The 13,872-nt window shown below is 38.2% G+C and overlaps 1 protein-coding gene across 1 annotated transcript in view; it reads left to right on the plus strand.

The window, feature by feature from the left end:
- The first annotated feature begins 12,745 nt into the window (after positions 1 to 12,745).
- Positions 12,746 to 13,872, plus strand: part of LOC132279997 (protein FREE1) — a 29,378-nt gene continuing 28,251 nt past the window's right edge. The window contains exon 1 of the mRNA XM_059782088.1: positions 12,746 to 13,860. Coding sequence (XP_059638071.1) covers positions 12,868 to 13,860 — 993 coding nt within the window. The 5' untranslated portion in view covers positions 12,746 to 12,867. The remainder of the gene's footprint in view (positions 13,861 to 13,872) is intronic.

Here is a 13,872-nt window from a genome sequence, read left to right on the forward strand (position 1 = left end):
CAAATCATCCAATTGAGCTTTCAGCTCATCAAGCTTTGTCAATGCCTAAGAGATGGGTGTAGTACTGGGAATGACATCAATGGAAAAGATAACTTCCCAAAGAGGTGGAAGCTCCGTCAATTCCTCTAGAAAGACATCCAAAAACTCATTTACAACTGCCGGAAAAACATGGCCCAAGCTGCTGTGTTCCTCAACCAATAGGCTAGCTAAGTAAGACTTGTAGTGACTCCAGTCACCAATACTAAAAACAATCGCCGAGTGGGAATCGCTCCGATCTCCCACGAAGTGAAAACAGTCTCCCTCGGGAGTACAAACGTTCACCCTCCCACGGAAGCAGTCGATCGTAGCACGAAAGAAGGACAACCAGCCCATCCCAAGAATGACGTCAAAGCCCGTCATGTCAAAAACAACAAAATCAAACTCTAAGGTTCGCTCAGCTATCTTGATAGTACAATCCCGACAAACACGGTTCAAAACACTGGACCCCTACTGGGGTGTCCACACAAAGGAAACCATCCCTTAGTGTGACTTCTAGCCCCAAGGAATGTATAAATGATGTAGAAATGAATGAATACAATGCACCTGTGCCAAAAAGAACTCTAGCCCAATAATTGAAAACTGCAAAGATACCTTGAACTGTAGAAGTTTTTGCAGAGGTATCGACCTGTGGTAATGCGTAGACTCATCCCTGAGCCCCTGACTACTGAGAACTACCCTAGTGACCCGACCGATGTCCGGAAGCAGTAGGCATAGAGCCCTTGACCGGATATGAACCGACTGATGGTGCCACTAGCTGTGGTACCTAAGGCACCCTAGATCCTGACTGAACAACTACTAATGGTGCTGGTGTGACCTATGAACCTGTGCCACTTTGTGTCCCGCCATGCAACTTCGAACATTCCTTCCTGAAGTGAACTAGCTGCTTGTAGTAATGACAAGCTCCGAGAACTCCCTTCGGTGAAGCTTTTATGCTTACTAGCTTGTGACTGACTGGCCTGTGGATGGAGTTGTGGGCAGCGAGGCCTGATATACCCCGGCTACTGACAGTGGTGACAAATCACTCAGGCTGACCCCAAAGATACTGGAACTACAGGTGCAGACCAAACCTGCTGTGACTGTCCTTGAGCACGTGAGTTGTCCCCGACCTTAACCTTTTTCCACTGACCCCCAACAGATACTGATGAAGCTTCTCCACGAGATTGCTTATATGAACCCCTAATCCTATGCTTATCTCGGTCATCTACCTTAACAATCATAGCCCTCTGAACGACTTCTTCATAGGTCCTCAAATCAAGTAGTGAAACCCGTGGCCTAATATTAAGATACAACCCATCCTGAAACTTCCTTGCCCTAAGTTCATCGGTAGCTACTATCTTCGGTGCATAGCGGGAAAGAGAGGTAAAACGTGTCTCATGCTCAATGAAAACTCATCATACCTTGATAGAGACCTGTGAACTATATTCTTATGTCCTGCCTCATAGCCTCGGAAAGAAACGGTCGAAAAACAATGTCCTAAACTCCTCCCAAGTCATCACCTCCACATCGTGGATATTGGTCATAGTCCTCCACTAGATATTGGCATCTCCCATAAACATAAAGGCAGTCAAGGAGATACTTAATTGGTCTGTAGGTACTTCCATGCTATCAAGCTTGAGTACCATTAGATCAAGCCATGCTTCTAAAGCAAGCGGATCCATACTCCCCACAATTTAGTCGATCTTAACCCATTGTAACTTCATAAAATGGTTTAATGCCTCATTAGCAATTGGTGTCAGTTCTGGTGCCAGTACCGGAATCTGCATCCCTGTAATATGCTGACGAAACATCTACTGAATGGACTCTAACATCACCAGAGCCACTCCCTATGCAATCTGCTCCTCATAAGTCAGTGCTCGTGGTGGGTTAGGATCTACACCACAAGGTCAGGTCCTGGGCCTCCCTGGACCCCGTGTAAGCCCAGTGTTTGCAACCTATTCCCCAGTAGCATATACTCGAGGTGGATTAGCATCTACACCCTGAGTTGGAGCCCTGACCCTACTAGGAAAATCCCTAACAAGCCCTGTGTCCTCAATCTGCTCATCCACTCTATGGTGACAAGAAGACTCTCCGTGAGTTAAAACCACGTTGCTACACATATAAGGGACAAGGTCAACAATAGCGCAAGTCGTTAAGACCTAATGTAACTCATGCCATGAATGCATGAAAAAAGTAGCACATAACAGAAACAAGAAATGTATACAACATACAGTCATGCTAAAATATACAAGCATATACAACATGCTAACGTTAGACAAGCATATACACATGCTAAGGCATACAAGCATATACAACATGTTAAAACAGTTATGGTAGACTCCTAAACATACTGTCACGTAAGCAAATAAATATATTATCAAATCAAGACATGTTATCAAGTAACACGCTGTGATACCCCTTGGATCTGAGACACGGGTTGATCAGGCCCAGGCCCAAACCCGAGGGAATATCAAACAATTAATATTTTAAAATGAACACGGAATACAAAACGAAATAAGAAATAAATAAAAGCTGAATGAATTCTAAAAATAAAATCCTTTAAACTTTAATGCGTAGAAAATCCAGAAATCCAAAACCTCCAATAGATTAAACAACTCGGGAATTCATCTCTAGTGGACCCCTAATAAAAATCCAAACTGGAATGAAACTACTAAAAGAACATCCAAAGTAAACCATAGAGAGAAGTCCTATGTCGTCGGAAGAGTGAGTAGTAATCTCTACTCATCACGATCAGGTCTAAGTCTGGAACTGACGAGTACCTGAAAAATAGAAGTAGGTCAGGCCCACGAACAAGTTCTATCCTACTACAATCCAAGCAGAGACTCGATACGCATGTACATCCTAACCAACTTAACAATAACTATATAGTCCGTAAATATATATATATATATATATATATATATATATATATTCACACTAAAGGACTCTCACTGGACTACAGGCCGGTCTCAACCTAAATAGAGGCAACATGCAAAACGCACACGAGGTGGGCATGTGTACCTAAGCCTAAACAGGGTACACCTTCAACCGTCATAGCCAGCTATGCATCCCAATGCATATACGTACCCTAACCGTCGATCCTGAGACTCAAGCTCATATCGAGGTACCATAACAATATATTTAAAATCCATCCAGAATCCATAGTAGTGCCGCTCAACTGTGTGTTGCCTTAACACTACAAATTAATAGGATTTATTTTTAGTTAAATCCATTCATTAATTTTCAGAGTAGGTAAGACTTAGCGATTTTTTAGCTAATCCCCCTAGTATGTCACCGTCCCATACCGATGCATACAATCCGTCCATCCAGAGAATGATAATACAGAACAAGCACGTAAATATCATCCAAATCCATAAATCCAACAATTGAGAATAAAAACATTAAATTTAAACATTAATTGTTCCATAAGTGAGCATATTAACATCTTTTAACATGCTGATTTTACACTACCCAACCAACAATCCTGCAATTGACAATACAACAATATATGCAGATATTAACTTATCCCCAGAATCCATATAATTGAGAGAACATGATAAAAATTCTACATCAATTAACTCCACAGCAAGCATAATAAACCTTGGCCAACTATCACACTTATATTTCCAGTTCAACACTTGATTTGATAACTGCCGAAATCTAAACATCAATAATCCCTTAACAAGCATAGTAAAAATATATAGATTTTAACAATGCTTATTTTATACCACTAATATATGATTAGAATCTGATAATCATTTACAGAAAATTGCTAGAACAACCTAAGCAATTTAAATGATTCGCATTCCGCTAACAGTTTGCAACTTTGTTAAGAATTGTGTACTGTTCAACCTATAAACCCTAAGTGGTTTATTATCCATTCCCACACCCTCTGGAGCCTTAATATGATCACAGAACTCATTTAATCTCTCATGTACAGTCTCTAAATAGTCTAGAAAGTTCAAAAACTGAACCTAGAAGCAAAAATACACCGAGCTAGCATCAAAAGAGGGTGGAGCCGCCTCCCCCACATGGGGAGCTGTCTCCCCCTTGTGTGGAGCCACCTCCACCCCATGTGGAGCTGCCTCCACAGCCCTTGGACCCGGCTCCACCCTTGTAGGGAGCCGCCTCCACCTCCAGTTTGCCCAGTTCTCTCTTCTTCCTTCAACAGTTTGATCTCCGGCGGTTTCCATCACTTCCGTCCTCCATTGTCCAGGTTTCTACTGATTTAAAATTAGGTTCTAGTGTTCTAGAGAGTCTTAAAACCATTCCTCAATAATTAACTTCAATTAGAACAAGAAGACTGCAAGAAACATTAACACAAGAAACTAACAGTTCATACAAATATACTGCTTAGAACAATTCAGAAATGCGAACCAGTTTAATCTTAACATTTATTTACTCCTGGAATTGTATTAGAGATGCAAAAAACACAAGTCCAAGGGATAGAGTTAGGAATAGAACTTGCCTTACATCGACGTCGTCCTAAAGTCTCCGACCAACTCTCTGTTTCTTCCCTTTATTGCTTCCCAGATATCTCCAAACTGTTCTCTGTCTTACTATGTCGTAATATGATTCTAAAACCCTAGGCAGACACCTTAGGTGAATATTTATAGGCCACACTAATCCTAGGCTCAATTAAACCCTAATCTGATTTACTCGGTCCATAGAACAACCTAAGTTAAAACTATGTCGGCTATGAACCGTGTATACTATATGTGCAACCAACCCTACAGTCACGTTAAAAACTAATTAAATTTAATTAACTAAATTCCAATAACTAAAATCTTAACTAAATTCAATGCATACAACAATTAAATAACTAACTACAATTAAATCAATTACATTAAAACAATTAAATAATTAAATTCAATTAAATCAAAAACAATGAAAACAATTAAATCACTAACCACCATTAAATCAATTAAATTAACACATAAGCACTTCAGCAACTAAAAATGCAATTTAAACAATAAAGTAAATACCTATCCTTTTGAAATTAATTAAATAACTAACTACCATTAAATCAATAAATTAACACATAAACACTTCAGTAACTAAAAATGCAATTTAAACAATAAAGTAAATACCAGGACTATCCTTTTGAAATTAGGGATATTACACAAACATATCAAAGCAAGTCAACAAAAGCATGATATGCACCCAAAACCCATCGTCCTAAGGTTTTCAAACTTAGGAGCTCTTATACCACTGTGACGACCCTAGTTTTACAAACTAGTGTGTCAATGATGACCCGAAAGTTAACCCGGTAACGGATCCGAAATGCAGAAGCAAAAGATAAAAATAATATCTCTAGGGATGTACATCATCCTTAAGATGCCCAAGTGACCTCCCTTGAAGTCACGGAACTCAAAGAGAATAAAAGAAGAAACAAGGATCCAAAATGAACAAATCCTTAAACCAAGGGTAAAATGGTTAAGTTACAATTAAAAAAGGAGATTTGACTTTAAGTAAGTCAAATGAGGTCTACCTAACCAAACCTAATCATATGACATTGCAAGAGGTGCAAAGAAGATTGGCCAAGAATCCCATAAAGTCCTCATTTCCGGTTCAAGTAAAATCTGACACTATCTCACTAAAACATGAATAACCTTCACTATGGTTACTAAGAATGGAATTGGTATCATTAGGAAGCTGACTCAAAATCCTTAAGTTTAGGCTCAAGAATCACCCCATTTGGATTAGAAACGAAGGAGTTATACTCGTTTGAAGTTGGGGAAAATAAGGTTGTTAAACAAGCTACAAAGTAAGTGTGACTGTGGCATTTTGGTTTGCCGAAGGGGTATTTCGGTCGGCCGGAATGAACCCTGACTCACCAAAAATCTAGAAGTTATTTCGATCGGCCGAAATAGAGAACCGGTCGACCGGTTGTGCCCCAAACTGTAAGTTAAGCTACTAGAATTGGATTTTTATTGTTCAATTAAATCCAAAAAGGCATCGATCGATCGAAATACCATTTCGGTCGGCCGAAACACCTCGAAAACCTACTGAAACTTTGCTAAACATGAATTTACCATGGAACCTATAGGATTCATTCTACCCTCATACATGAGTCAAAAATTGATTTCTAAGAATGAATGAACATATGAGTTTATCAACAAACATAAATATCATATTAAATTATGTTATAATGGCTTAAAGCCTCATTACATATCAATTGTCTTAAAACATAATTCATAAGTCCATAGATACCAAAAATACAAAACACATGCTAAACATTTTGCATGATAACCAAAAGAGTGTGACTGTAACACACCATCCAAAATAAGCTAAATATATTAACCATCCAAGAAAAATACTTCTTTACCTGAAAAACAACCCAAACAACTAGGGTGAGTAATCAAGTTACTCGTAAAATGTGGTGCATGCGCATACCCTATAGTTTCAAGTATAATGCAAACCAGATATAGATCTTCACAAGGGTGCATTCCACCTAACGTTTAAGTTTTCAAGGTACTTTAAAGGATCATCTCAAGCTATACAAATATTTGAAATGATAAACGCATGGCATCCAAGTGTGCATACACAAGTACATTAACCATATAGAAACTTAAGCATAAATTCAAAATTTCAAGAAATCCATGATTTACAATTTGGAATTTAATACGAAATCAAATAATGGAAAGACTAGGATATATGGCCACGAGACCATACAAGTTATTCCAGGTAATTACTACCCGCAAGGTACTACCTAGTGCACACTATGACTTAGGAGAATTCTTATCCCTTGTACTAGAGCCAAACCCTAGCCATCAAACATCTCATATCCTTCCAAGCCTCCAAAAACAATCAAGTACATGACATTTATATACTTACAATGCTTGAAACTATCTACCAAGCACAAGTAGGGTGAGACCACACAAACCATACCCTATTGTTATATGTCTAAAGTGGCATGTTAATTACACTACACATTACACTAAATCAATTTACTATCAATGTAGGCAACAATTACTAATCATGCAATATAGTAATTTACCTACAAGTAAATACAAGTGCCATATACAAGATTTTCATACTAAACTTTCAATGAAATTTCTATTACTTAACAATATAAGTACAACCCCCAAGATATTCATAATAAACCCTCAATGAAATCTCAAGTATTAGGCAAGTCATTAAACAATAATTTACTTATTCAATGTAATTAATCATACATGCTTCAATCACAATTCCTAAGTTAAGCATCATATATCTCTACTTATATACAAATACAAGAATTGAAAAGGCATGTAATCAATATATATCAAGCTCCAATATATATAAAACCCAAAGAGGATAAACATACAACCACCCCTACCTTAATAGAGAATTGAATCTCTATAATCCAAAGCAACCAAGCTTTAAAATGGAAAACTAAACTAGGGTTTTGTAGAGGAGAGTGAGAGGAAACTTTTACTTCCCAAGGTTAAAAGTCTAAGGTGAGTGAAAGGAGACCAAAATGAAGGTTAAAGCTCTAAGCCAAGCTTTGCTTCAATGGTGGCTAGGTTAGGGTTTTGAGAGTAAAGGGAGTGAGAAAGATGAAATCAAATAAGGTGAGTGAAGGATTTAGTATTCCTCTATTCACTATGTGTTCCTACACCATGGTCTTCACACACACTAAGTGTAAGACTAAATATAGAGCCTACACTTATCACCATCCTAAGTGACCATCCAAGGCTTAATCTTAAGTCTACACTTGTCAACTATCTAAGCCAACAAGTGCACCTATCCTAGGCCAATAAGTGGGTGAATCTCTACACTCCACATGTCATAAGATTAGGCTTCCAAGTAACTCCATCCCAATGCCAACAAGTGGCTCCATGAGAGTGTGACACTTGTCACACTTTTCCAAAAATTATAAAAAGGTCATTTTCCAAAGTATCTTCCAAATTAAATTGCAAAAAGATCCCTAAGATGAAAAATAATTACTTTATTTAATTACACTAAAACCCCAAAAATCAAGAATATTTCCGAAGAAACTATGCATCCATGCCCTTTACGAAAAAGTAAGCAATTAGCATGCTTTTGTACGAAAGTAAAAATACAAATATTTTGGAAATTAAATATTATGGATGCATGCAAAGTTGGAATCGAATCTGAGCACAAAAAATGAGATTATGTAAAGGAAAACGATAAATGAAAAAAAGACGAAATAGGAAAAAGACGAATAAAAAAAAAATTACGGAAAAAAAGAAAGGAAGGAAAATGGCCGGGTTATTACATTTAATATTTTCAATTAATCTTTCAATTCTATTCATATGTCTATGTGTGATGGAATGGATGATTATGAGCTCACACTTGATTCTTTACATTTGGTGCATATCTATGTGTATTAAAATAATGAATCTAGTATTGGTCAATGCATGCATGGTGCTTAATTGATGACTCTTGTATTTTATTTGAAGGGCTATACTTATTTCTTGATGGGTTGTACTACCTCATTAGTTTAATTAGTTTAATTTCCTTGTCATTAGTGTAGTAGTAGTATAATTCTTAGATAAGTAGACAATCAATTCTTGTTGTTTGATAGTCCATGCTTATAAGTGCAAGTAGTATATTTCTCTAGATTTTTGTGTTTGTATTGATTGTGGGTTTATTGAATGATTAATGGCTTAATTTGATAAGTTGTGCTACTCACTATATTGATTGGATAATTTATGTTTAATTTGTCATCTATGCTTAGTATTTCAATTAATGGCACACACACTTGTTTTACAGCATGAAATCCCCCTAATTTAACAAATACTAAATGTTTAGTGAAGTAAAGCCTAGTGGTGAACTCTATGTCCCAAGAATCCTCTCTCATTCTCTACACCTCATTTACTTTAGCTTGTTTTACATTGCATTGTTTTTAATTAATCATAGCATAATTCAACCAACAAACCACTCTCTTTGATCATTCGACCTACTAATCCAATTTTGATTCCTTAGTTCTTGCAAATCCCTTGGGACGATCCCTTTTCACTCATACTACATAATATAGTGTTAAGTGGTTTTTATAAATTCTAAATGTGGTGGCCACTTCTCACACTGACACTTTTTACATCATTTTGAGGCTACGGTCCAATCCACACCAATTTGCAACAAAGATAAGTTTATTATGTTTTGCCTCTTTTATTGCCTTTGATGGTTGTGGGGTGGAGGTTTGAAGATGATGATGGGAGGTTTGAGTTGTGTACTTATTTTGGTAGGTTGTGCATCCAATGGTGGGTGGTGGTTGTGGGGGTAGAAAGAGAGAGGGGGGCGGAGGTTGGAGGATTGTGTGTGGAGGGATGTTAAATATGGGTGGGTAAAAAATGTGGTGGTAGATGAGGCGGTGATGCAAGGATGGGGCTACCATTTTGGGGTGGAGAGTAAGGTTTGGTAGGTGTTGGACCAAGAAGGGGGTGTTGAATTGGTCCAAGGTAATTTCTTCCTTTTTTACTTGAGTACAAACATACATAACATAGAAGATAAAAACCAATGCAATTAAACAAAACACATTGCCTCCACTAGTTGTATGAATCTTGTTACACACTCAGCTATCTCACTACTACACACACCCTTGTACAAGAATAGATACTAGTTTTCACAACCAATCCACACACACTAGCTCACCATCTTCACTTGCTGCATGCAAGTAGTTACTTACTTAGCTGCCCTATTTTCCAACCACCTTGTACTCACTAGGACACTGACTTTCACAGCCTCTACACACATACAAGATCAACAATGTGCACACAGGCACTCCCCAAGTCCACAGCCCCTTTACTTGGACACTTATAACTCTTAATAGCTTAATCAACAATGTAATAAAGGTGTCAACACACCAGGTACAATATATGTAAGCTGCAACACAAGATAAGAATGAATACTCAGCTCTAAGTATCAAATGTAAGAAACCCTAGCTTCAATTCTCTGCAACAAGGTGGAAATAACTGTCAAAACACAATACAGCTTCACTTGATGATCAAACTAGTTTCCCACAGCCTCGAAATAGTCACATACACTTGCTTGAATAATAAACACAAGTAGATAAATAATGTAGAACAATAACAGCTCCCAAAAGGCTAAAACCCTAATACCAAAGGTAAACCTTTAACTTCACCATGCAGCTCCAAGAATACCTTGCAATGAACTTCAACAGCTCTGTATAGATAATATACACTTGCACAAATGTCTTCCTCAATAATCACAGCAAGGTAAAATAGATTTGATACTCAATAGAATAAAACCCTAAAACCAAGGGTAAACCTGTAACTTCACAATGTGGCTTCAGAATTGACCTGCACTTGTCACTCACAGTCTTGATATCTTTATTAAACTTTGCTCAACAATATTCACAATGATTGGAGCAAGGTATAACAATGTCACTTCACAAAGGCTTAAACCACAATCTCAAGGGTATAATGGTCTCTTTACAATGTAGCTTTTGTTTAGGCTTGTAAATTGCTTCCATAGTCTTGTATCACCAAATTACACTTGCTCAATTGATTAGAACAATTTAATTAGCAAGGTAACACAATATAATAACACAATAGCTTACTAGCTTTCAAGGGTGATTCTGCAATGTAGCTTTAATTAGGGCTCAAGCTTCACTCCCCCAGTCTTCAATATAAAATATACATTTGCTTAGATGTTTAGAACAAATTAATAAGCAAGGTATAACAATTTATATGTTCACAGCAGAACCTTCATGGTTTAAAAACTAAGTTTCAGTTTTAGCCAAACACCTTCTTAAGATAATTCAAAAACACTTCAACCAAAGGCTCCCACAGCATTAAATAGATGAATAACACTTGTTATATAGCTGAGACAAGTTATATACTCAAGGATTCAACTCTGCATCTCAAACATCAACAAACTAGTAGCTCACAAAAGGTGTATTTTCAGCACCTGCAACTTTCTGTTTTAAGGGGTAATTCTGTAAATCCGTGAATGGCCCTCCTAGATTTCAGTTCTCACAACATTCAATCAACATATAAAGCATGCTCCAATTGCCATTTTCCATTTTACTGCAGGTAAATACCAAATCACAGATCAAATTAAGCTTAATAACAGTTTTCTGTTGCAGCACTGATTTCAGGGACAGAAATGGAATTTCACAATTACATGGTCTTGAATTCAACACCCTCAGTCATGTTTCAACTATATATTGATGCTCAGATAATTATCACAGCAGTGCTAGCATCCTTAAACAAGTTTTCTTCTCAGTTTATACACCTTTCAGCTGAAAACCCCTTAACAACACAGGTTTGACACTTCAAAAACCCTAAGGTCACTTTTCTATGGTTTAGTTTAGATTGAACAACTTTGATTCATGAACATAAGCATGCTTAGATGATTGACAGTCATAGCATAGCAAGAGTATAACATATAATAAGCTCAGTTGAGAAGTAAAAACCAGAAAATAGACTAAATTGGAGGTTTGAGATTTGAAATTCAATACCAGCCTCACTGTGTAGTTTTAGGCACCTTCAACAACTCTAAATCACCATTATATTGTTGCTCACACATTGTTCAGGCTCCAGTAGTGACCATAGCAATTTTGAACCACCTTAGCCTTTATTTGCACCAGAAAACAGCCTTTACAAAACCTCCATAAACCTCACAGCTTCTGTGCTTCTGTTGGTTGATTTCAGTGCTTCATTCAAGCTCAATTCATCAATTAAACTCACTGAAATATGTTCTTCATGTTAACCCTCGAGAGAACCTCACACAACTGCTATACTCAGTTTATATTTCATAAAAGAGGCACACACTGCTGAATGATATAACAGCCCTTTTATATGCTTCATTGAAAACCCTAGTGTGGATAAGAATTACTCACCATTAGCCAATAAATTCAGCATACAGCTCTCTCTCCGCAAGACCACTATGCCACGTGGCAGTGGTGTATTCTAAGCACATTCACAGCATACTTTGTACACAAGCCGTCCACAAATGCCCCTTGCTGAATGTAATAAAAAGATAACTTTCAGCATGAGTATAAAGGCTATTTTTGCAATGCACCTTCACCACAAGATTCCAAATTGTCTCAATAAATTGGAATGACTAAGATAACCTTGAGACAATGGACACAATTACTGAAATACCCCTATGTGGTATATAGGTCACACACATCAACAATTGACATATCAGCATATATATGTATATGTAACTTATGACAATATGGCCTGGGGTGCAATGTACTATTCCCAGCAAATGAGATAATGTCACACACACATGTAGAAAGACAGAAGTGCCCCTGTGACTGTGAGGAACAAAAACATGAGTGCTAAACCTCTAATAACCCTTGGCAGCCCTCTGAAATGGTCTTCTTGAGAATGTAGTATAATCTCACCAACCACATGGTAAGGTAAGGACTGTAATACTCTCTAATATATGATATTGAAAGTGCAAAACACCTGATCAAACATGAGATCAACAGTAAGAGTATTTTTGGAAGAGTAAAGGGGTAAAATATACATTATATTAATTGAGGAGTGTTTTCGCACAAATTGAAAAGAATATGGGTGTTTTATACATACCTTTTTAAATAAGGGATAAAAATGTTACAAAATGTATATTTGAGGAGTATTTTCTGCACTTACCCCAAATTAATAAGCACTCGTTATGAAAGGGAAGTAGAAGGGTGCAATAGAATTTCCCGCGTATCAAACATGGTCTGATTTAAAGTATCTTAAAACGTCATCGTGTTGAAGAAATGTACGAGTAGAGCGTAAGAACTACGACGACCTCTCTCAATTAATCCAATCAAATTCCGATCGTTTCAAGAAAAACGAAATTAACAGAACACACACAAAACAACTCTCTCTCCCCCCTCCTGCTCGCCACTCTCTCTCTCTCATTTCTGCTAATAAGCTAACAATGCAACAGGGTGATTATTACAGCTCCGTTTCTTACTACTACCCTCAAAATCCAAATCCAAATCCAATCGATCAACACAACCATCCGAACCCTTCGTCGGCGACTACGTACGCCTCTGCACCGCCTTTCACCACCAATTACTCTCCGTCCGATTACTCTGCTTATCCCTCTGCAATTACATATCCTCCCAACACTCCTTATCCTCAAAACCCCGATCTTCCTCTTCCTCCCTCTCCGACTGCTCCTTCATACGCCCCAACAAACCCTACTTTGCAATCTCTCAATCCATCTATCTCTGCGCCTTCTTCTTCCTATGATCCGCAGGGGCCTTACCAGCCACCACCACCACCACCACCACCACACCAACAACACTCTTCGTATTATCCACCCTACGATCCGCAACAGACTGCCCCCAATTACTCTTCAATTCCTACAAACCCTAACCCTAGCCCTACCACCAACTTGAATCCACCGTGTTCTGCGGTGTACCCTTCCCCTTACGGTCATATAGGCTCTTCGGTTCCACCGGTGCGTGCGAATTCATATGAGAGTAATGTCAAATTGGATCAGGGTTGGGGTTATTTTGATGAATCTTCGGGTGGGTATGCGGGCTATGGTCGAAGCAGCAGGTCCGATGTGGGATCAGATTTATACGGAAAGCGATCAGATAGTGGGACTTCTCGGTTTGATTCAAGTGCATATCGCGATGATGGGTTTGGTTACAGTGACGGCGTGTATGCCTATCAAGGGAGTAAGGTGGAGCCCTATGGTGCTCGGGGCACTGAACCCAAGTCGTCGACGTGGTCAGGGTTTGATGATTTTGGAAGGCCCATAAGTTTCCCTCCTCGAAAAGATCAAACGGGTTCCTCTCCTATCGTGAGGGCAATTCCAAAGGCTGATACCCAACAAGACGTGAAGGGTGGGGTGCAGAAGTATAGAGTTAAGCTGTTGCCAGATGGTGGAAGCCAGGGCACCACGGATGTGCTTTGCCAGGTTTACAGGAAA

This window comes from Cornus florida, unplaced genomic scaffold, assembly GCF_030987335.1.
Source record: "Cornus florida cultivar Cherokee Brave unplaced genomic scaffold, ASM3098733v1 CherokeeBrave_3.0.0_Hap2_Chr10, whole genome shotgun sequence".
In the NCBI taxonomy this organism is placed as follows: Eukaryota; Viridiplantae; Streptophyta; class Magnoliopsida; order Cornales; family Cornaceae; genus Cornus; species Cornus florida.